The sequence below is a fragment of the Anopheles arabiensis genome, chromosome 3, assembly GCF_016920715.1.
Source record: "Anopheles arabiensis isolate DONGOLA chromosome 3, AaraD3, whole genome shotgun sequence".
Taxonomy (NCBI): Eukaryota; Metazoa; Arthropoda; class Insecta; order Diptera; family Culicidae; genus Anopheles; species Anopheles arabiensis.
The window spans coordinates 34,167,540-34,187,970 of record NC_053518.1 but is presented as its reverse complement, the minus strand read 5'-3'; the positions used below and the strand labels follow the sequence as shown (position 1 = coordinate 34,187,970).

General features: G+C 50.9%; 9 protein-coding genes across 13 annotated transcripts; 6 read left to right on the top strand and 3 right to left on the bottom strand.

Moving 5' to 3' along the window:
- The first annotated feature begins 933 nt into the window (after positions 1–933).
- LOC120902403 (acetylcholine receptor subunit alpha-like 1) lies at positions 934–5,123 on the top strand. 2 transcript variants are annotated; one of them, XM_040311121.1, is made up of 7 exons: positions 934–1,261; positions 2,092–2,209; positions 2,281–2,350; positions 2,676–2,957; positions 3,027–3,345; positions 3,419–3,588; positions 3,653–3,844. In XM_040311121.1, the coding sequence occupies exons 1-7, from the start codon at positions 1,177–1,179 to the stop codon at positions 3,842–3,844; spliced, it is 1,236 nt and encodes a 411-aa protein (XP_040167055.1). In that variant the 5' UTR covers positions 934–1,176. The 2 variants fall into 2 exon arrangements, with proteins under 2 accessions (XP_040167055.1, XP_040167056.1); XM_040311122.1 differs by lacking the exons at positions 2,676–2,957; positions 3,027–3,345; positions 3,419–3,588; positions 3,653–3,844 and adding exons at positions 4,016–4,339; positions 4,403–5,123 and having other exon boundaries at positions 941–1,261.
- A 119-nt stretch (positions 5,124–5,242) lies between these two features.
- LOC120902400 (uncharacterized protein K02A2.6-like) lies at positions 5,243–11,181 on the bottom strand. Of its 2 annotated transcripts, none has more exons than XM_040311113.1 (2): positions 10,644–11,181; positions 5,243–10,584 (listed from the first exon to the last, which is right to left on the bottom strand). In XM_040311113.1, the coding sequence occupies exon 2, from the start codon at positions 8,659–8,661 to the stop codon at positions 5,500–5,502; it is 3,162 nt and encodes a 1,053-aa protein (XP_040167047.1). In that variant the 5' UTR covers positions 8,662–10,584; positions 10,644–11,181; the 3' UTR covers positions 5,243–5,499. The 2 variants fall into 2 exon arrangements, with proteins under 2 accessions (XP_040167047.1, XP_040167048.1); XM_040311114.1 differs by having other exon boundaries at positions 8,270–10,566.
- An 86-nt stretch (positions 11,182–11,267) lies between these two features.
- LOC120902408 lies at positions 11,268–11,771 on the top strand. Its single transcript, XM_040311128.1, has 2 exons — positions 11,268–11,508; positions 11,602–11,771. The coding sequence occupies exons 1-2, from the start codon at positions 11,379–11,381 to the stop codon at positions 11,745–11,747; spliced, it is 276 nt and encodes a 91-aa protein (XP_040167062.1). The 5' UTR covers positions 11,268–11,378; the 3' UTR covers positions 11,748–11,771.
- On the top strand, positions 11,766–12,028 carry LOC120902410. The gene has a single exon (XM_040311129.1). The coding sequence runs from the start codon at positions 11,795–11,797 to the stop codon at positions 12,008–12,010; it is 216 nt and encodes a 71-aa protein (XP_040167063.1). The 5' UTR covers positions 11,766–11,794; the 3' UTR covers positions 12,011–12,028.
- A 2-nt stretch (positions 12,029–12,030) lies between these two features.
- Positions 12,031–13,162, top strand: LOC120902404 (tubulin-specific chaperone C). The gene has a single exon (XM_040311123.1). It carries the CDS (start codon positions 12,059–12,061, stop codon positions 13,109–13,111), a length of 1,053 nt encoding a protein of 350 aa, XP_040167057.1. The 5' UTR covers positions 12,031–12,058; the 3' UTR covers positions 13,112–13,162.
- Positions 13,163–13,177: 15 nt separating this feature from the next.
- LOC120902407 (ATP synthase subunit g, mitochondrial) lies at positions 13,178–13,926 on the bottom strand. Of its 2 annotated transcripts, none has more exons than XM_040311126.1 (3): positions 13,866–13,926; positions 13,738–13,788; positions 13,178–13,575 (listed from the first exon to the last, which is right to left on the bottom strand). In XM_040311126.1, exons 2-3 carry the CDS (start codon positions 13,775–13,777, stop codon positions 13,316–13,318), a joined length of 300 nt encoding a protein of 99 aa, XP_040167060.1. In that variant the 5' UTR covers positions 13,778–13,788; positions 13,866–13,926; the 3' UTR covers positions 13,178–13,315. The 2 variants fall into 2 exon arrangements, with proteins under 2 accessions (XP_040167060.1, XP_040167061.1); XM_040311127.1 differs by having other exon boundaries at positions 13,738–13,796; positions 13,866–13,921.
- LOC120902401 (protein HIRA homolog) lies at positions 13,866–20,057 on the bottom strand. Of its 2 annotated transcripts, XM_040311116.1 has the most exons (6): positions 19,640–20,057; positions 17,498–19,563; positions 17,313–17,427; positions 16,891–17,140; positions 16,351–16,791; positions 13,866–14,025 (listed from the first exon to the last, which is right to left on the bottom strand). In XM_040311116.1, exons 1-5 carry the CDS (start codon positions 19,674–19,676, stop codon positions 16,398–16,400), a joined length of 2,862 nt encoding a protein of 953 aa, XP_040167050.1. In that variant the 5' UTR covers positions 19,677–20,057; the 3' UTR covers positions 13,866–14,025; positions 16,351–16,397. The 2 variants fall into 2 exon arrangements, with proteins under 2 accessions (XP_040167050.1, XP_040167049.1); XM_040311115.1 differs by lacking the exon at positions 13,866–14,025 and having other exon boundaries at positions 16,347–16,791.
- LOC120902405 (non-structural maintenance of chromosomes element 3 homolog) lies at positions 14,047–14,960 on the top strand. The gene is made up of 2 exons (XM_040311124.1): positions 14,047–14,340; positions 14,422–14,960. The coding sequence occupies exons 1-2, from the start codon at positions 14,110–14,112 to the stop codon at positions 14,917–14,919; spliced, it is 729 nt and encodes a 242-aa protein (XP_040167058.1). The 5' UTR covers positions 14,047–14,109; the 3' UTR covers positions 14,920–14,960.
- On the top strand, positions 15,226–16,349 carry LOC120902406 (cytidine deaminase-like). Its single transcript, XM_040311125.1, has 3 exons — positions 15,226–15,534; positions 15,623–15,831; positions 15,925–16,349. Exons 1-3 carry the CDS (start codon positions 15,474–15,476, stop codon positions 16,123–16,125), a joined length of 471 nt encoding a protein of 156 aa, XP_040167059.1. The 5' UTR covers positions 15,226–15,473; the 3' UTR covers positions 16,126–16,349.
- Positions 20,058–20,431: the final 374 nt, after the last annotated feature.

Below are 20,431 nucleotides of genomic sequence, written 5' to 3'. Positions count from 1 at the left end.
TGTTTCCAACCCCATCGAGCAACCCTTTGCTTTGCGTGCAAAAACACCACAACACAAACATCAAAGCAGGCGTGTTGTGACGGCGACCTAATCAAATCGGCACTGGTCAACCAGCGCGAGCACACGCGTACCACGCGAGGATACTGTTGCACGCGGCTCACTAAACGGCCCTCGCGCTCTCGCTAAATGGATGTGCATAAAGCTGTGTTCACCCAGCCCCCCCTCCCCTCCCACCATTGTTCCCCTTTGCTCCCTCATTCCCCAATCCAATCGAGAAGATAAAGGTCAGCCGCGCTAAAGCAGTGCGCCTGTCGCGGATGTTTTGTGATCGCGTCCCACACAAACGCAAACAGCGGCGCAACATCTACACAAAAGCAACAGTTTTCTCTCCCTTTGGTGATTGCGTTTGGTTTAGCGCACGGGGGTTGCCCTTGCTCCCACTCTCCCCCCCCCTTCCCTCTGGTTTTTTGCCCTTTTATCTGCCAGCTATTCAAATCCAAACGACCACTTTTGTGTGCTGACATCCGATTTCTAGCCTGCCCGTAAATCAATTACCGCGCCAGCTCGATGTGGGAGCTCCAAGCGACAAGTGTCATCTAATTGCTGCACTGCCTACAGCCGTCTGCCATCTCTTAAGGACCTGATTCTGTGACTGCAATCTTCATCTGGTGTTACCGGGTGGAGAACGTGGTTTCTAGCTCTTTGCGCCGGATCTCGCCATTCCGCATGTGTGACACACAATTCTTGCCGAGATATGCGCTCTCCCACAGAGCGTCCGTGCGGCACTTTTATCAACTCATAACGGGCCCGGACCACAAAGCACACACACACACACGCACACACAAAACAGAACGGCCGTGGCGTGAATTGTGTGTTATGTGATTTTAATGCTCTGCACTCCGTGCACGCCGGGACGGGAAAGGGCATAAAACCATCCTCCGGACCGGGGCCGAAGCTCAGTTGGTGCCGAGTGTCCGGCCGGAGTGTTGTCGTGTCGTTCTCCTGCAAGCCCTATTGTGCCCAGACCTGTGGTTGTTTTGTGTGTGAGTGTGTGTGTGTGATAACTCTATTAATAGGTCCTCCGGTTGTGTTGATAAGGACAGAGTTGCGTGCTGCCACACAAGAAAGAAGGGCAACCGTCCCAAGTTGCAAGTTGCTGACGGTCGTTAGATAAAAATGGCCCAAACAGTGGGAAAGTACATGTGCGTGGCATTGTTTGTGCTGGTGACGGTTGCATTGGGTCAGGTGGTGGCCCAAAGTGGTAAGTATTGTGTAAGAATGGATCAGTTATCTCCAGGAACTCATGAAACCTCATCGACATTACCTAATCCTCAAAAGAAGTACAGCTTGTGTACCCGAAGTGTCCCAATAGGTGCCGAGAATAGCTCGATAAGCAAACCCTGTTCTATTTCTGGTCCATCGCACGTCCGTTAAGTGATCTTCACATTGTGCTGTGGGCCAAGAAATGGACAAGCGGTGCATAATAGGGGCACCTGCTGTTAAGTGGACCCAATTGTGGATCCCCGAAATCATAAGTCATCGTTGGCACGCTGAAAAGAGACGCACATCCGACCGACAATGGGTGGCTTCTTGCTGTTTGTGATCATATCACCGTAGTTATTGCTCGATTAAATCCTAACTCCCCTCCCCAATTGGACGATCATCCCCAACAATAGGGACTGCGGTGGTGGTGTGGTGTTGTGTGTGTGTGCAGTTCCAGGATGGAAGAGCGGTGGAGGTTGCGACCATGAATCGTTTGATCAGGCTTGAAGGTCACAGCCAGGCATGATCTGACTAAAGTCCTCCTCCAGGCTGGGACAAAGGACAAATGATCAAAGGTTTGAAATTTGATTTGAGATAATCTTTCTGTTTAGATGGAAAGATCTTCTGTTGACAATAGAACGATATTGGCCTAGACATCTGATCTAAGGAAGGTCTAACTCTTATTGAGGAACTGACTTGCCGTGGCTTATTTGCGGATAGAAAGAGTCGATAATTGATAGAAATCACCACTTAATCCATTCTCATTCTTCACGATCTGCAAAGGTCATGTTGCAAGAGGACTGACCCACTACAATCTTTCTATTTCAGAAGGAGCCGCTGTGTGGGCCCCAACCTGGGCGGATACTCTGAAGAAGGACCTGCTGAAGGGTTACGATCCTTCGATTCGCCCTTCGCAGCACTACAATGTGACGACGGTCGAGACTGGGTTCGTTGATAGAGATAAACAATCATGCGAGCATGTTGTATGAGCTCGATATCTCTTTTTCCTGTTCACAGCATCACCATTACGCACGTGGAGATAAACGAAATCAAATCGACCCTTTCGGTGTACGGATGGATGAAGTTTGTAAGTATCGCGAGTTTAGTATCCGATCAATCAGCGGTAGAATTGTCTTTTTTTAATGTGGATCGTATAAACACACCTAACTATGTTAAAGGAATATGTGTGAAAATAATTGAAACAATAAGAGAACGTTAAAGCCCCAACAAGCAATGTGTAAGTTATTGTATTTTTGCTGCTCCCTTTTAAGCATGTTTTATGCATTCCTTAAGGAGCATGTTCAAGCACTTGCTGCATGCTGCACGGTGGATGATGTCTGAAGAAGTTAAAACAATCAGAAGTCCCCAAAAAAGTGAACTTCCTTTCAATGAGTTGATCGTTCTCTTTGTAGAAATGGTACGACGCCCGGCTTGCCTGGGAACCGCAGCTAAACGGTAACGTAACGCAACTATTCCTCAACCAATCCGCCATCTGGCAACCGACGCTCGACGAAAAGGGCCCACTCGTGAAGGTTACCAGCAATGGTTTGCTGGAGTACACGAATGCGTTACAGCAGCAGTCCAAGTGTACGATCCAGTGGCAACGGTGGCCCTTCGACACGCAGCAATGCCGGATGTTGTTTTCTCCGTGGGCCGAGGTGGATGGAATGGAAATTCATGTGAAAATGTTAAAGGTATGGGAAAAAAGGACGAATTGCAGTAGTCTTTCAACAATACCTAATTCGTTACTTGGCTTTCTGCAGTACGAGATAGCCCAGGGAACCATGTGGACCGTGATGAACATGACGCTGGAAACGCACACAGCCATCGATGTGCACGAAACGCCGGTACACCGTGGTACCCATCTCGTGGTGGAGCTGAAGCGCAACAGTGGCATCTACAGGAGCACCATTACGGCACCGGCCTGCGTTCTGATTCTGATGAATCTGCTCAGCTTCTGGCTGCCACCGAACTGTGGCGAAAAGCTCATCCTCAACGCAATCAATGTGCTGATCACGTGCATGTTTCTGATCCACTTTAACGAGTACCTTTCGTACTACACCACCAGCACGCCGACCGTTGGTAAGTGCCTTCTGTAAAAGGGGAAAGCCGTTGAGCATACTTTTATTTTCGTTTCTGTTCTCTCCAAAAAAAGTATTATTTTTCGGCCAAAGTTTGTACCTATCCGGGTTTTGTTTGCTGATGACCGTCGTGCTCGAGTGCGTGGTGAAATCAAACTCGAAAAAGCCGTTACATCCCGCCCTGAAGAAGCTGATCACATTCGAGCTGATCGCTATGATCATTTCGACGAATAAAACCGATGAGGTAATAGAATCTATGGACCTTGTCTATCTAAAGATTTTAAATAATTGATTTTCAATCCTTTCAGAAATGTCTCGGAGATGAAATGTGTGAAACGCTGCAGGATGAACAGGAAGTGGAAGAAGCACTGTCTTCCACCCGGCAAAGACCGACCGATACACCGCAACAAGACTGGCTGCTGTTCGTCACACTGTTGGAGCGAATCGTGTTCGCCCTATACGTTATTATACTGTCCCTAATGCTAGCTTTATACTTTTAATAATGCACTGCGCACAGTGCTTCACTTACGCTGAATAAAACGTGCTTACGAGCAAACTAGAACTCTGTCAACCCGCGTCTCCATCGCGATCGTCGACATCGAAGTCGGCGACTTCGGCGTATTGCACTAGGCAATAGGAAGAGCTAACGCGTGGTTTTGTGTGCCTTTCAGTCCTGGAATGATCCCAAACTGACGTGGAATCCGGCCAGCTATGGAAATTTGAACGTCGTCCGCTGGGATCCGACGATCGTGTGGCGGCCGGACGTAGTACTGTACAACAATGCCGGTGGTTCGGATCAGCATCACTACGGCGACACCAACGTGCTGGTGTACAGTGAGGGAAAGGTCCTGTGGGTTCCACCGACGGAGTACCATGCGTTCTGCGAGCTCAACATGCGTCTGTGGCCTTTCGACTACCAGAAATGTATTGTCAAGATTGGATCCTGGACATTCGACGGGTACATGCTGAACCTTACCATCGGTAGCGAGCCTCAGGTAATTCTTGGGAGCATGTATTTCTTTGAAGCCAATACCTTATTTGCGCTCTCTTTCGTCCAGATCGAAACACTGGTCAGCAACTCGGAGTGGAAGATTGCCAAAATCGCAGTGGAGCGTAACACCCGCTACTACCCGTGCTGCACCGAGCCGTACATCGACATTACGTACAACGTGACGCTCCAGCGCCAATCCGACACGCACCGGGCCATCGTGATTGTACCGGCGCTGGTTATCATGATACTGGCACTGTCCGTGTTCTGGCTGCCGCTGGACGCCGGGGAACGCATCATCACCAACGGCATCCTGGCGCTGATGGTTACGATCTATCTGGTGTACTTTGCCCAGCAGCTGCCGGCCATTTCCGGGCACACGCCACTGATTGTTATATTCTTCAGCAACACGCTGCTGCTGACCGCGTTCAGTACGATCATTTGTGTGATCGTGATGAACCTGTCCAAAGCTAAGCATCAGCAAAGTCTGCCGGGTCTGCTGAAACGTTTGGCCGGCTGTGTCGGACCGTTCGTCGGTGTCGGCAAGAAGCACTTTAGCTTCAGCGACAAGGGCAACGTGGCGCTTGAGAGTAGCGTCGATCATGAGTGGAGTAAGTTCGGGCTGGTGCTAAACCGTCTGTCGTTTGTTGTGTATTGCGTTATTTTCATCATTTGCGCTTTCTATAGCTTCTAGTGTGTAGGTGGGGTGAACAAGCTATAATTCGATGCAACAATATAAACTCAATATAAACAACAATAATCATGAAATACAATTCAATTTAATGGGTTTATGTCATGTGTGTTTGTTATATTGCATACTGAGAGCACTGGAATCAGTTACAGGATTGGAGTAGGTACAGCATGTTTTATGTTCTTTCGATCGCAGAGGTGGTCGAATAAAACTCACGCGTTACTAATAAATTTACTAACGTATATATTCAATTTCACTTGGTTACAATTTGGTGTTGGCTTCGAGCACGCTTCCTTGCTGACCGCTAGTTCTTCAGTGCCCGCTGGTGTTTGGCGGTCAACGTCCGTGACCGCGCAACCGATGACCCCCGGATCGATCACACGCATACATTGACGGATGACGCTTTGCTGTCATCCGTGAGTTACCGCCGTGAATGAGTCCGGGCCAGGTTAGCTCACAACATCTCCCCCTTTTAATTACAGACGATACCCCTCGAGCCTACGCGGAAGTCTTCTAAGCCTAGAAGACCGGCGTGGCGACCGTATCGGCTGCTGGCGTTTTGTAGTAGCGAACGGGATTGGGCGTGGAGATGGTTGTGTGGGTGACGCGCTAGTTTGATGGTCCGTCAAGGGAACAGAACTCGATTCCGCTACCGCGCTGTCCGTCAGCAGATCAAACGGCAAATGATCTATGTCCACGTCCTCGCTGGAAGCCCCCACGGCCGAATCACGTTTTCGCAGCTGGTTCACATGGCGCCTGTGAACCCGTTGATTGTTCGTCTGCACCTCGAACATAACGCTGCCCAACTCTCGTATGATTTGCGCCGGAACCCACTTCCATGAATTCCGCGTATAGAACTTGGCGTAGACGAGGTCACCGCGCTGAAATCGTCTATCCAAGTTGGCCGGTTCTGCTTGCGCTGCAGGTGGAGGTTTCAGCAGTGCCAACGCTGTTCGCATTTTCCTGCCTAGCATGGCTTCAGCTGGCGACTGCATGTCCGGCAAAATAGCGTTGGGGGTTGACCGGTAGCTCGCCAGAAAAACGTCAAGCGCTTCGTCCTGCGTTGTTCCCCCTTCCTGGATCTTCCTCATCGACCGCTTGAAGGTGTCAACAAAGCGCTCCGCCTGCCCATTCGATTGCGGATGGAATGGCGCAGTTGTGACGTGCTGTATACCGCGACTACTGCAATACTCCGAAAACTCAGCACTGACAAATTGTGGCCCGTTGTCGCTCACCATCGTTTCCGGGTATCCAAATCTCGCAAAGATTGACCTCAGTATCGCGATCGTTGCTGCTGATGTGGTACTTCGCGTTCGTATCACCTCTGGCCACTTGGTAAACGCGTCTACCACGATCAGAAAATAGTCACCATCGATTGGCCCAGCGAAATCGATGTGAATACGTTCCCAAGGTTTCTGTGTCGCTGGCCAGGGAACAGGTTTTTCGCGAGGTGAAGTCTTTGCCGCTATCGCACAAGCATGGCATCCCTTTACGTGCTCCGTTATGTCCTTATCAACGGATGGCCAGTACACGTAACTCCGGGCCTTCGACTTCATTCGCTGGATACCGGGGTGCCCTTCATGTAGTTGCTTCAAGCAACGCTGCTGCAGCTTGCTAGGGATCACCACTCTTTCCCCAAACAAAATGCAACCACGGACCGTGGTTAGGGCTTCGCTTCTGTGGTAAAAGCAAGCCAGCTCTGCAGCATATGCGACATTTTGGGGCCACCCTTCCATGATGTATCCGTAAACCTTCTTCAGGACAGGGTCGGACTCCGTGGCCTTCGCAACGTCTCTAAAATTGAGTGGAAATATATTAATACAGTATGATGCTATGGAACTTACATCATTTTCCAACTCAGCGCTTGCGATTATGTATTCCGGATCCGGTTTTGCGTGCTCGTGTATCAGCCTTGAGAGCACGTCCGCATTGCCAAACTTATCGGTTTGCACGTACTCGATGGTAAAATCATACATCAGCAACTGCAATGCAAACCGCTGCAACCTATTTGCCGTGTACACTGGTATACCCTTATGTGACCCGAAAATCCGCAACAAGGGTCGATGATCGGTTTGCAATCGGAAGTGGCGCCCAAACAGCATCTTATGAAACTTTTTCACAGCAAATATAATCGCCAAACCTTCGCGGTCAATTTGGCTGTAATTTGCTTCAGCCTTCGTAAGGGCTCTCGATGCGTGCTGAACAACCTTCAGCGAGCCATCCGCGTACCTGTGGCTTATGGTCGCGCCTAGTCCAACCGACGATGCATCGGCAGAGACCACTATCTCTGCATTCGGGTCGTAGTGCGTCAGCAGCAAGTCGGATGCTAACAGGTCTTTGAACCTGTTAAAAGCATTTGCGCACTCCCGTGTCCAAACAAATTTGGTGTCATTTTTGAGCAATGCATCCAGCGGGTATCGCAATTCTCGCATCTTTGGTACAAATTTGCCGTAATAATTCACAGCACCCAGAAAGGATCGAACCTCACTAACGTTCGTCGGTGCTGGCATCTTCAGGATCGCATCTATTTTCGCTGGGTTTGGTCTGAGACCCTGTCTGTCGATAACAAAACCCAGGTACTCTATCCTTGGCATTTTAAACGAACACTTTTCCGCTCGAATTGTAAATCCGTACTCCTTTATGCGCCGGAAAAGGTTGAGCAAATTCTCATCGTGCTCGCGTTCTGTTTTGCCTCCAACAACTACATCATCCATGTACCCAGATGTACATTTTAGGCCGGAGAGCATTGCATCGATGAGTTGCTGGAACGCGGCTGGAGCAATTTTAATGCCAGGTGGTAGACGGTTGTAATGGTACAATCCGCGATGCGTGTTAATCGTCAGGAGTGGACGATATTCCTCTTTAATTTGTACCTGCAAGAATGCATCCGTTAGATCAATTTTTGAAAAATACTTGCATTGTGCCAGTTTTGCAAAAATATCCTCTGGGAGTGGGAGTGGATATTCGTACGATTGAAGAGCTGCATTCAACCCAGTTGAATAATCTCCACAAATCCGCACGCTGCCGTTCTGCTTCCTCACCACCACAATTGGGGCCGCCCAGTCCGAATAATCCACCGGAGTAATCACCCCTAGATCCTCTAAGCGATCGAGCTCCTTGTCCACCGTTGCTCGCATCGCGTACGCTACCGGGCGCTTAGGACAAAACACAGAACGGTGATTTGGCTTGAGCTGAATCTGTACATTCGCCTTGGTGCACAATCCGTTGCCTTTAAACAATGCAGGGAATCGGCTCTCCCATTTCACTCCCTCTGCTTCCACCTTGTTGCAAAACTGGTCCATGGGGACGGCACCGAGCTCGAACGTTATCATATCGGCCCCCAAAAGATGCAAGGCCGAGTCCATAACGCGTATAACAGCAGACCGCGTTCTGTCACCGATCGTTATCTGTGCCTCGAATTCACCATCCAATTCAAGGCGGGACCCAGATGCTGTTTTTGCGTGGACTGTTACCGGCTTCAGTGTTGGCTTACCCAGCTGCTGCCACGTTTCTCGTCCGATTACTGTAATATCCGATCCAGTGTCAAGCTGCAGGCGGACCCTGTTACTGTTGATGAAAATGTTAACAAATTTTCTAGCTTGCTGGACATTACAAACATTGACCGTCACCGTACGCATGTCCACCGACGTGCGTTTTTTTTTTCTTGTACTTCCCCTTTTTGTTGCCTCTTTTCTGCTGGTTGCAAAAACCTTCTCGGTGACCGGTTACGTTACAATCGCGACACTTGTGCAGAGCATATGAGCACTCACTTGCCCAATGAGCCTCACCACATAACCAACACGGCCCAGGTGGTTTGTTTACATTATCACTGTTCCTCGTATGCTGGTACTGCTTCCTTTGTTTCCACTTGCTCGCCTGCGGTTGTGCATTGCTTCTACTTCTTAGTGCTAGGATTTGCTCCTCCGCCTGAGTAGCGATCATGGCGCTATCCACCTTCAAGCTGGAGATTCGCTCACACTCAGCGGAGAGCTGCTCTAGCGTGACGTCGGTTCTCTCCTCGATACGAGAGAGAAGTCTCGTGCGCACGTCCGCATCAGCATCATCCTTTAAGCCGCACACTAATATCAGGCATTTGAACTGCTCCTCGCTCATTGCGGACAGCTGAAAGTTGACGCAGGAGCGGTTCACGCGGCAAACAAACGACACGAAATCCTCCGTACGAGATTTCGTTAGCTGCAAACACTTGTAGCGCTTACTCACAAGCGTTTCAGCTCTCCCAAAAAGGGCCTTCAGCTTTTTCACCGTTTCACCGAACGGTATCTCCCGAGGAACGCTGGGCAGGATGAAACTAGCGTAGCGTGCGTGCTCCGCAGGGCCTAACTTGCGCACCAGTAAGCGCACCTTTGCTGCATCGTCGAGGCGGGAGGCATCCTGTGCGAACAGGTCCTCGTAGCGCGCGAACCACGTATCGAAAGTTATTTCGGATTCCGCCTCGTACCGGAACTCGGTGATGCTACCCGACAACGCATCAATAATCAACTCCGGATTACTGGGGGCAATGACCTGCGTCGGGAAGGCCTGGCTTTGCTGGTTTGTAACTTGTGACTGCTGCAATACTTGCGTGATTAGTTGCTGTTGTTGCTGCATCTGTTGCTGCACCTGCTGCTGCTGCTGCTGCATCTGCTGTTGCATTAACTGCATCATCTGCATCAGCATCGCAGAATCGGGTGACTGCGCCGGCACTGATGATGACGCAGCAAAATGCTGTAGCGATGGCTGCCCCGCTGCATTCTGCGATGGCAGATTCACCGTTGGCACAACATTCTCGTTCGCGGGTGGAAAAATTTGCTGTCCCGTAGCAAAACCAGTCGAACGCAGCAAGGATGATCTTCGCTGCTCTCCTTCCATGGGGAAATCCGATGCACCGTTTTCGCTGGTGCTCATCCTTCTGCGTTTTGCTCGCGGGCGCGTAATTTTTCGAACAGCACAAGTATATATTCACAGTCGAAATGCAATGAAAAAAAAAATCCTTTTTTTTTTTTTTACTCGTCGCCACTTTTATGTTCTTTCGATCGCAGAGGTGGTCGAATAAAACTCACGCGTTACTAATAAATTTACTAACGTATATATTCAATTTCACTTGGTTACAATTTGGTGTTGGCTTCGAGCACGCTTCCTTGCTGACCGCTAGTTCTTCAGTGCCCGCTGGTGTTTGGCGGTCAACGTCCGTGACCGCGCAACCGATGACCCCCGGATCGATCACACGCATACATTGACGGATGACGCTTTGCTGTCATCCGTGAGTTACCGCCGTGAATGAGTCCGGGCCAGGTTAGCTCACAACAGCATGGGTTCAGGATCAGATCCAGGATCGGTATGAGTGCCGGATCAATTCCATGACAGGTCTGGGTTCAGGATCAGTTCAATGACCGGTATTGATTCAGTATTAGTTCCAGAATCGGTTTGAATGCAGTATCAGTTTCAGAGACTGTATTGTACAAGGAACTGTTACAGAACCACTATTGGTTCGGGATCAGTTCCTGGACCGGTATAGGTTCTGAATCAGTTTGTTTTATGTGCCCCTTGGATTTAATTTGGAACTAAGAAATTAGTTTGCATTGCCCTGTTATGGATGATGTACGAGAACATATGTACTTACTTGCTTATCGGCGTATTGGACAGCTGTCTATCCGGCACGAACTACAGAACAGTAAAGCTTTGAATCTATGACTGGATGAGGTAGTGTAGGTGCTATCGGAGACAGGATCATCCTGAAGTTCTACAGCAATGCTCAACTCTGAGAGGGTCAATGATGATTACGATTTTGTTGAACGCGTAGCAAGACCTTTTGTTCTGAAGTTCACGGTTTACTGACGACTCTGACTTCTGGTTTTCTCTGGTTTTCTTCTGATGGACATTGACATTGAAAATTATTTACTTGTAGCACCGTCGCATGCTCAGATCTCGGAAGTCCATGTCCGTTCCTACCGTCAGTTTACCAATAAAATACGTAAACAAAGTTACACAGGAGATGCAAAACACCATAAGTTAACACTTGTTTACTAATACCATTTTATGCACAATCTATTCCCTACAAGGTAGACCTCATCGATCAACACTATTTTCATAGTTTCTTGAACAATTTTCCTACAACTATGAAATTTCTCAAGAGATTCCACAAATATCCATGCGGTGAGTAAAGTTTGGCTAGCACTGTATCTGCCAATGCTCCTTCGGCGACCATTGTGCACAAATGACAGCTCGCCCCAGCAGAGCAACGATACCTGTTTTCTATACACTTTGTTGCGAAAGTGACGTGATTCTTTACTATGTCTAATTTTGTGAAATAAACATCTGGTAAAAACTTTCACAATTTGCCCGTGCATTATCTAATATGCTACAGAAGAAGGCCCGTCCAGGGTACAAGAAGATCATCAAAACCTCCGCCAAAACGCTGATTGTTGTCGAAGCCCTGCTGTTTGCCGTGTCGTACGCGGGCTGGTACCGACTGAACACGAATCGCGGTGAGTAGGAGGCAGTTGGGTTGGTTCGCCATTTGGTGTTTGTTTTGTGTTTTTCACACCACCTGGAACACTTTCTCTCCCGGCACTGTGCAGAGTTCCGGTACTACGTGAAGGAAAACTATCCGAGCATTTTGGAAGCTTACTACCAGCTGGGCGAAACACTCGGCGGTGACAAGAGCATTCGCACGTACGACGACAACGTTTGGCAGCAGGAGCAGCAGCAGGCGGCGAAGAAGTAGCACCACCATCGTCACTCACTGACCACCCCCCTTTGGTTTGGCGAGAAATGTATGTTTGGGTAAAATCTGTAGTGTACCTTGCAATCTTTGGCGGCGTCGGATACGGCCTGCTGGAGCTGACGACACCGAGCGAGGATAAGCTAAAGCAGTTCCGCCAGCCGGGCCTGGAAGCGGAGGAAAAGGGCAAGAAGGCACTGTTTATGAAGAAGATCCAGGAGGCTAGCCGCGAGGAGCCAATTTATCTGAAGAAAAAGAGCGACTAAATACCGCCACACTCACACACACATACCCGCGTAACACACGCACACACAATGGAAGAACTGATCGACGGTGGTGCGCTGAACGGCAAGGAGAAGATTACGGAACTGCTGAACCGACGGCACAAGGAGCGGGAACTGCATATACAGGCAGCGAAGCTGGAACGACAGAAGGATGCGGAAGGCACGGAAGCGTTGCAATACTTCGAGCTTTCGTTCGAGGAGAAGGTGAAGCAGATCCGCAACACGCTGGACGGGGTGGCGGCCAGCGACCAGAAGGCGCAGGTGTTTGCCGACTGCCAGAACGAGATCTACGACCTGCAGCGGTACCTGTCCTCGTCCACCTTCTTCCTGAACGAGTACCGCATCAAGGTGTGCCAGAACACGATCAACGAGCTGGGCAAGCTGCTCGACACGCTGCGCAACGAGCTGCTGCCGAAGAAAAAGTTTGGCTTCAAGAGCAAAAAAATCGTCAAAATGATCAGCGACAAGGACGCCAAAGACCGGGAGGACAGCGGGCAGACGGCAGAAAAGACGGGCGCGTCCGCCGAAAATCACATCAAATGGACGTTCAGCGAGCGGGCGGGAGAGCTAATCGAGCTCCGGCCCGCTGCGGTGAACGACCAAACGATCACGGCTTCGAAGCTGAAGAACTGTCTCGTGCGCATCGAGGGCCATCCGGGCTCGCTGCAGTTTGCGCAGCTGGACAACTGCGTGGTCGTGTGCGGTCCGACGGCACGGTCCATCTTTCTCGACGATTGCACCGGGTGCAAGTTCGTGGTGGCGTGCCAGCAGCTTCGATGCCACCGTTCCCGCGACTGTGACATGTATCTGAACGTGACGTCGCGGGCAATCATCGAGGATTGCAGCGGCATACGGGTGGCCGCGTACAACTACCGGTACGAGAACATCGAGGAGGACTTCCGGCAGTCCGGGCTGGATCTGTCCTGCAACAACTGGCACACGCTGGACGACTTCAACTGGCTGTCGACCGACAAACCGTCCCCGAACTGGTCGCTGCTCGAGGGGGAGCAAACTATCGCCGATTGGGATTCCTATTTGCAACGCTTTCAGCAACAGCACAGTCTCGCGAGTGTGAACCATTGAATAAATACGCATTAAACGCACGCCTGGAGTGTGTGTGTGTTCGGGGGGTAATAAGTATTACTGCGGTTTCATTATTCAGGAATACGATGTTCGTTCCACAATAGCTCTATATCCGAAATTTTGTCGTTCTACCTCGTTCCCTTCGCCCGACGCAACAAAACACACGACGCACCTTCCTGCTCCTTCACACCGAGGAAACCCTTTTTAGACCTTGTAGCCGACCAGGTGACGCTTGCCGATGCACTCGCCGGCGTAGAACCAGAAGCACACCTCCATCGTGATCAGCGTGTTGAGCCAGGCCTCGCGGACCGTCAGGTTCTTCCAGGCGCCGGTGCGAGCGCCCGAGATGAGGCGCGCGATACCGTCGCGGATGGCCGGGATGTCGCCGGGGCTCGGGGGGGTCAGCTCCACCTTGGCGTACTTCATGAACACGTTGAACTTCGGACGCGCCTGGGTCATCAGCGCTGCGCGAGAAAAATTGCAAACACAATTGCACACCCGGTCATTATGGAATACACACAACACTTATGTAATCTTCCTTTCGGCCATTTCTGCATATTGTGTGGGCTGGCAGGGCACCGCCGCAATGGAGGAGAGCGCCGTGGCGATATTGTTGCGATACTTACTCGAAACCAGCGTCGATCCCTTGTTTGCCAGCGAAGCCATGTTGTGTTTTTCTGTAAAACTAAATCGAAATTGTGTTACGACAATCCCCGAATAATCACACAAATAGACGAGATTATTGATTGCGAACCTGAATGTACGTGCTTGCGAATGGAGCAGAAAAAATGTACGGCCAGCAAGGAAGCGTGACACTAATGACAGCGACTGTCACAGCGGAAGACGTTGGTGCGATGACAGGTAAAAAAAACCGCGACAAAAATCAAAATAAAGCTAACGAGCTGTGGGACGCGCTAAAATAGAAAGAGCAAATTTCTGCATTAAAACACTGTCCCAAGTACTGATATTAAGTTTGTAAAGTTAATTTATAGCACAGCATGCCACGACCGTCGCAATCTCAAAGCCAAAGATCATCGACTGCGGATCGCCCGAATGCAACGCAAGAGGTCGACGAAGCACATCTCATCACCTGTATGGTAAAAACGATCCTGAATCTCTCGATCAACAAATCGATCATTAAGCGAAGCGATATTAGTCACATTGCCCTAAAAGGGGACAGCCGACTGTACACCAGACTCATGCCGGAAGTGCTGTTTGAACTGGAATCGGTAAAAAGCATTGTTGCCGGGCTTGTGCGCTTTCTGTCCGACCGAGCTAATATAGTTCCTCCTGCATCCTTTCCACCACAGGTCTATGGCTACCAGCTTGTCGACGTCGAAAGCAAGGGCCAAAAGGCGATGATCCTGTGCTCCACCTTCGAGACGAGCTCGCTGGACGAGCTGAGCGAAAGCTATCGCCGCCGGTACACCTTCCTGTTTCTCATACTGGGCTACATCTTCATGAAGAACGGGGCCGTGCCGGAAGCATTGCTGTGGGATTTTTTGCATTCGGTCGGCATCGAGGAGCAGCAGGAGCACGAGTGCTTCGGGGACCCGCGCAAGCAGTTCGAGCTGTTCATCAAGCAGGCGTACCTGACGCGCACCAAGCAATCGGTCGAAGGCATGCCCGAGGAAAGCGTCTTCCTGAGCTGGGGCGTGCGGGCGAAACACGAGGTGTCGAAGAAGGCGGTACTGGACGCGATCTGCAAGCTGATGAACCGCAAACCGACCGACTTCAAAACGCAATACATCGAGACGCAAGCGGAAACGAGCGAGTCGGTGGAGGACGATATGGACGAGTCAGAATAAAGAAACGGGGCTTGGGAAAGTCCGCTGTTTTGAAAACAAAACGACGGGGTGTTTTAGATTTTCTGGTTCGTTTAACGTCGCGATTCATAGCAGTTGCCCCCCACGTTATCACACAACCCCATTGTGTGTCCGCGTACGTTCGTAGCATATTATCACGACCGACGTGTATTTACATTTGAAACGCCTCCTTCCTCCGCTCCCGGGGACCGCTGGCCACAAACATTTGCGTCCATTTCAAAGCAAACAACGCCTACGTAATCTCGAAGTCGCGCACCGTTTTTGAAATAAAAGCTCGCGCACCGATCAGGGCGCCCTTTATTCGAGTACCGAACGCGACCATTTAAACGTTCGGCGGTTTGTTTACTGTTTCTAATCGTTTGCCCGCCCTACCCCACAAACGGCAGTGGGTGTGAGGTGGTTGTGAGCAAAAAAGGAAAAAAAAAACCAAAAAAAGCTGCAAGCTCTAGGCCCCAGCTGTCCTCGTTTTAATTTCGGTCTCGGCCCAGCGCACACGCACCAGCACGCCAAACGGGAGAGGAGAGTTATTTTTCGCGATGAACAACAACATTAACGGAACGGTGGACGGACAAACGGTGGTCGAATATTCTACCGTAGGTAAGTGTGCGAACTCGTTGGCCACGAGAAGTGGGTGAGAATGGTGAGTCACACTGTGTGTCTGTTTTGCCGAACACCCTACCTGTAGATAGTTCCGTGAAGGAGCTGATTGAGGCGGCTATTCAGGTGCGCAACAATGCCTACTGCCCGTACAGCAACTTTCCCGTCGGGGCGGCGCTACGCACCACCACGGGCGAGATCGTGACCGGCTGCAACGTGGAGAATGGCACGTTCGGGCCGTCCGTGTGCGCCGAGCGGACGGCCGTTTGTAAAGCGATCAGCGAAGGACATCGGGAGGTAAGGATTGGCGAAAAGGCACCTTAAAAGTTGGATCTTTGAGCGGGAGGAATTTTCTGTTTTTTTTTCGTTTCGTTTCGTCCGTGCTTCTAGTTTACCGCCGTCGCTGTGGCGGCTTATCAGGAGAATGAATTTACGGCCCCCTGCGGTACCTGCCGTCAGACACTGGCGGAATTCAGCGCCAAAGATATCCCCATCTATCTAGTCAAGCCTGCGCCGGTAAGGGTCATGATAACGTCGCTGTTCAAACTGCTGCCACACGCCTTTTCGCCCACCTTTCTGAACAACAAGTAAAGAAAAGAGAAGAAAACGTTTGGGGGCGCAACCCGGAGACGCACAACACATGTAACTTAACCTAACGACGCCCCTCCTTCCCACGTTATCTGCACCATCAGGAAGCTATCTTATCCGATCCCGACCACCACCCACCGCCTATTTCTCTCGCGCACACACACACACATGGTGCCGACACAACTGCCGATGTAATACACATGCTGTGTTTTTGTGAGACAAGCTTACCGTTTAGAGTTTAGAGTTTTATTGTACGCTCGGCTACACTCCATGCACTACTCCATCAGTGGTTTGTCTCGGCCGCCATCCCGCTCCTTGAGGAATTTTAGCTGGTCCAGATACTCGGTGTAGATGCGCTGCCATTTGGTTTGCGTTTTCAGGTGATTCAGCACGTCCTCCATCAGCAGCTGCTTCGAGATGCCGAGCACCGACCGGTCGTCCGCATCGTCGCCGGCCAGTGTCCGGCAGGTGTCGAGACTATTATGCGAGGCGCCGAGCAGATCGTCCAGCACCTGGCGTATCTTCTCCTCGCTGCCGTTCAGTGCCAGCTGGAAGCCCAGCATCGAGTACCAGTACTTCAGCTCGGCCGGCGACGCAATCATTTCGCAGATCTTGATTTGATTTTCGATGAACGCTATCGCGGCGGACGTTTGCCAGGAGGCGGAGTGTCTGGAAGGGAGGGAAAATAAGAAGGGAAAAAGAGCATTATGAGAAAAGAACAATCTATTTGCACTGTGGGGTGTGTCAATTGCTCGTGTCAATACGTACAATTCGGCAAAGCTGTTCGTTTTCGGGCCGGAAAAGCTGCCGTACGATTGTATCGTTGAGAGGGGGTACGTTTTAATGTTGCGCACCGGGGCGTTGGTTTTGTTGCCGATCAAACCGTGCCGTATGACCGGATCGGACGAATTGATTAGCATCCAGCTGTCGAGCTTGCGGCAGTAGCTGTAAGACGACCCATTCGACAGCACAATGAACGGCATTCCCTTATCCGATACGTGAAGAATTGTTACGAAACCTGCAAGCGATGCAAGGAAGATGAGTGGATCAGTGCAATAATACTGGGGAAAGTCTTCGTTCGGAAGGATTTTTCATTCAAGAGAACATCAGAATAACCCCCAAAGAGTACCGAAAAGGGTTATTCTGTCTCATTCTTCCTTCCATTCACAACATGTCTCTCATTTACTTACTTCCGCTCATGATCTCTGCACAGCTAGTCGATAGTAGGACCGCTTTTTCGGGCACGCTCCAAATTCGCAGTATGCCACTTTCGGTAACAACGCCAGCCAGCTGTGAGTTTGAGCTCTGAAATAGGTAAAACCAACCATTACTGCAATTGAACCGCTTCTTCCCTCTTTCTCTCTCGCATGCTTACAAAGGCGCTCAGTACGGCCGGGCTCGTAAGGCTGAGCACGGGAAAGACCGGCGTGCCCGTCTTGATGTCCACCATCCGGATCGTATGGTCCTGGCTGCATACGATCGCATACTTCGCCCCAACGGCAAAGCAAACGATCGGCGACCCGACGACCGTTTCCCAGAGCTTTCTCTCCACTCGCTGAGCGGTTACGACCACCCCAACCACCCGGGACAGCGTGCCGTACGACGTCTTGACCGTGTTGTTCTGTACCTGTACCCGCACCTCGCCAAACGCTTTGAACGAATGGCCCTGGATGACGGTCGCTTTGCCCGTTGGGTACGTCGCGGGTTGTCGCGTCCGGTCCATCAGCTTCTGATTCGCTGCCGGTTGAATCGTGCTAGAGGGAGCGGAAAGCTGCTGCTGCTGCTGCTGCGGATCGGTCGGAACAGTCATCGGTTCAGCTTTCTGAGGCGGTGCTGTAGCCATTTTCTTCAACCGATTGTCCAGCTTGGACGTCGGCTCACCGGTGGCACGTTCTGCGGGAGGCGGAATGATTGTTGGCTCTTCGTGGGCGCGCTGCTTTATCTCAACGGTCGACGTTTCGCTCGATTTGCTGCCAAACTCGATCGACGAGGGCATGATGTTGTTGGTGGCGTGTGAGGCTGGTCCGTTGTCATCGTTCAGTGGTATGAACATGGGCGTGATACGACGCTTTCCGTCGGCCGTTTTCGTCTCGATTTGCTTCAGAATGGGTGTGGGTGCCGCTAGGCTGGAGGAAGATTTAATAGCGGCAGCAGGTTGGGACGCCGGCTGGACAACTTTACCAGCGCCATCCTGACGCATGCCTCCCAGCTGCGGCTGCTGCTGCTGCTGCTGCGGGATAAGGGTCGGTGGCAGGGGGTTGCTTTTGGAGACGTTTAAGAAATCGGAGTTTTCCACTATCATCTCCTTCTCGGCCTGGGCCGTGAGGTCAATGTTGGCATTCTTCCCGTACATCCGCTGGTACAGTATGTTTTTGTCCTCCTCGGAGAGCGGTGTGCCCAGCTCCTGGGCGGTAAACTGCAGGCAGGCAATGTGGCCGTCCCCGCTGCACGTAAGCAGCGTGTACCCGTCACAGCTCCAGGACAGGTCCAGTATCGAGTCCTGAAACAGATCGTGTATAACGACCAGCGGCCGCTGCAGTGCCGTCAGCCAGATGGACAGGCTGCGGTCGCGTGCTCCCACCGCCAGGCAGCAGTACTGCTGCAGCTTGTTCGTTTTCGGCGCCGACCGCTTCAGGATCGAATTGTGAAATCGCACGCACGTGACCGCCTTCCGGTGGCCCACGAAATCCTTATCGCACTTCCAGCCGTCCCGCTCGATGATTTGTGCCGTCGGGCCACCCCCGTTCATCGCGTGCGCCGACACCAGATACTGCCCGTCCGGCGACCAGGACAGCCGCAGAATGTGCGTCGTGCCGCCACACTCTTCGAACGGTTCGGTGATCGTCTTGAAGCAGCTCCAGTCGGTCGTTTTCCACACCTTCAGCGAGCGGTCGTCGCTCTGCGATGCGACAAACTTACCGACCGGATCCCACGTGACGCCCTTCACCAAACCGGTGTGCCCCTTAAGCACGTGCACAATTTTGGGAAACTGTTGCGCATCCCACACGATGATCGTGTTGTCCACGCTGCAGCTCGCAATCCATCGGTCCTGCGGCGACCAGGCCAGATCCAGCACATCCCCGGCGTGCCCCCGGAGCGTGGAAATGCAGCGCCAGTGCTCGACGGACTTGCCGCCGCCGCCACCGAACGCACCGATGCCGCCCCCGCTGCCACTGAGCGTCTTTTTCCAGATCATGACCAGCTTGTCGTCCCCGCCGGACGCCAGCATCAACCCGTTGCCGGACCACCGCACACAGTTCACGCACGCCAGATGGTTGTCCATCTGGCAGAGGACGCGCGGCACGCTTTTGTTCGCTTCGGCCTGCTCGCTCAGCACCGGCGCCATGTTCCAGATTACGACCCGGCCCGAGTCGCATCCCTGCCCGCCGGTAGCGAACCGTTCGCCGCTCGGGTGAATATCGATCGAGAAAATGGATTTCTCTGTGGAAAGGAACGAGTGGAGGGAAAGGTTGGCAAAGACGCTTACCGCCAGTCCCCCGCGAGCCGCCATACCTACCATCGTGATGGACCCAATTTGGCTGGAAAATCTTCATTTTACACAAACGCTCAGTAGGGAGGAAAACAAACTAACAAAATCGGCTCATTTTTGGTTCACTTTAAGCACTTAAAACGATGCAAGCGTAAGCTGGAGTTACTTGTACACTTTTTTACAACTATTTACTCATCGAAAGCAACGTAAAACGAGTTGTTTCGACGCTTTTAAAATGAGCCAAATTTGTTGTGTTTTCAGAACACTTTGCGGCAAACTCTTCTTCCCATAAGAGCAGTAGCTGTGTTGCGTTCCTCGTTCGGTCTTTTCCCTCCCAATCGGGTGACGTTTAACCCTGTCACTGGCAACCAAAACAACAGCTTATTCCAGGCAACCGGGCTACACGCGAGTAGCCAGCGACTTTGGAGGCTTTTAACTTTTCAATGCGTAATCCAATATCGATGCAACATTCTGATGAAAATTGAATAAACTATTTTAGTTTCTATAAATATGCATATATTGGTTCAACTCGCTACCGTTTTTATGTTATAGCTATTCAAAGTAGGCTTGATTTTTTTATGATTTGTTTAAAAATAATCTTTTTGGTGCTTTCCAAAATTTTCATAGCAAAATGGCTCTCATAGTCTTGAGAACTGTATATTACACGTCTACCATACATTCTTCAGAATTTTTATATGAATAATCAAAAAGATAAACCAGTTTCGATTTGAATAAAAGCGGTTGCCGGGAATATGGTTAGCTGGGCCAGTTGTACACTTCACTCTGATCAAACTGTAATTTCATTACAAAAAGATAAGA

Excerpts from the sequence above, each read along its gene's own strand:
- LOC120902403 (XM_040311121.1), top strand. The coding sequence starts at position 1,177 with ATGGCCCAAACAGTGGGAAAGTACATGTGCGTGGCATTGTTTGTGCTG. Across the intron at positions 1,262-2,091 it reads TCAGGTGGTGGCCCAAAGTG|AAGGAGCCGCTGTGTGGGCC; the intron begins GTAAGTATTGTG and ends TTTCTATTTCAG. Across the intron at positions 2,210-2,280 it reads GTGACGACGGTCGAGACTGG|CATCACCATTACGCACGTGG; the intron begins GTTCGTTGATAG and ends TCCTGTTCACAG.
- LOC120902400 (XM_040311113.1), bottom strand. The coding sequence starts at position 8,661 with ATGCGTACGGTGACGGTCAATGTTTGTAATGTCCAGCAAGCTAGAAAA.
- LOC120902401 (XM_040311116.1), bottom strand. The coding sequence starts at position 19,676 with ATGAAGATTTTCCAGCCAAATTGGGTCCATCACGATG. Across the intron at positions 19,564-19,639 it reads AAATTGGGTCCATCACGATG|AGAAATCCATTTTCTCGATC; the intron begins GTAGGTATGGCG and ends TCCTTTCCACAG. Across the intron at positions 17,141-17,312 it reads TGCAGAGATCATGAGCGGAA|GTTTCGTAACAATTCTTCAC; the intron begins GTAAGTAAATGA and ends CATCGCTTGCAG.
- LOC120902406 (XM_040311125.1), top strand. The coding sequence starts at position 15,474 with ATGAACAACAACATTAACGGAACGGTGGACGGACAAACGGTGGTCGAA. Across the intron at positions 15,535-15,622 it reads GGTCGAATATTCTACCGTAG|ATAGTTCCGTGAAGGAGCTG; the intron begins GTAAGTGTGCGA and ends CCCTACCTGTAG. Across the intron at positions 15,832-15,924 it reads TCAGCGAAGGACATCGGGAG|TTTACCGCCGTCGCTGTGGC; the intron begins GTAAGGATTGGC and ends CCGTGCTTCTAG.
- LOC120902410 (XM_040311129.1), top strand. The coding sequence starts at position 11,795 with ATGTATGTTTGGGTAAAATCTGTAGTGTACCTTGCAATCTTTGGCGGC.
- LOC120902405 (XM_040311124.1), top strand. The coding sequence starts at position 14,110 with ATGCCACGACCGTCGCAATCTCAAAGCCAAAGATCATCGACTGCGGAT. Across the intron at positions 14,341-14,421 it reads TGCTGTTTGAACTGGAATCG|GTCTATGGCTACCAGCTTGT; the intron begins GTAAAAAGCATT and ends TTTCCACCACAG.
- LOC120902404 (XM_040311123.1), top strand. The coding sequence starts at position 12,059 with ATGGAAGAACTGATCGACGGTGGTGCGCTGAACGGCAAGGAGAAGATT.
- LOC120902408 (XM_040311128.1), top strand. The coding sequence starts at position 11,379 with ATGCTACAGAAGAAGGCCCGTCCAGGGTACAAGAAGATCATCAAAACC. Across the intron at positions 11,509-11,601 it reads CCGACTGAACACGAATCGCG|AGTTCCGGTACTACGTGAAG; the intron begins GTGAGTAGGAGG and ends GGCACTGTGCAG.
- LOC120902407 (XM_040311126.1), bottom strand. The coding sequence starts at position 13,777 with ATGGCTTCGCTGGCAAACAAGGGATCGACGCTGGTTTCGA. Across the intron at positions 13,576-13,737 it reads GGGATCGACGCTGGTTTCGA|CGCTGATGACCCAGGCGCGT; the intron begins GTAAGTATCGCA and ends TTTCTCGCGCAG.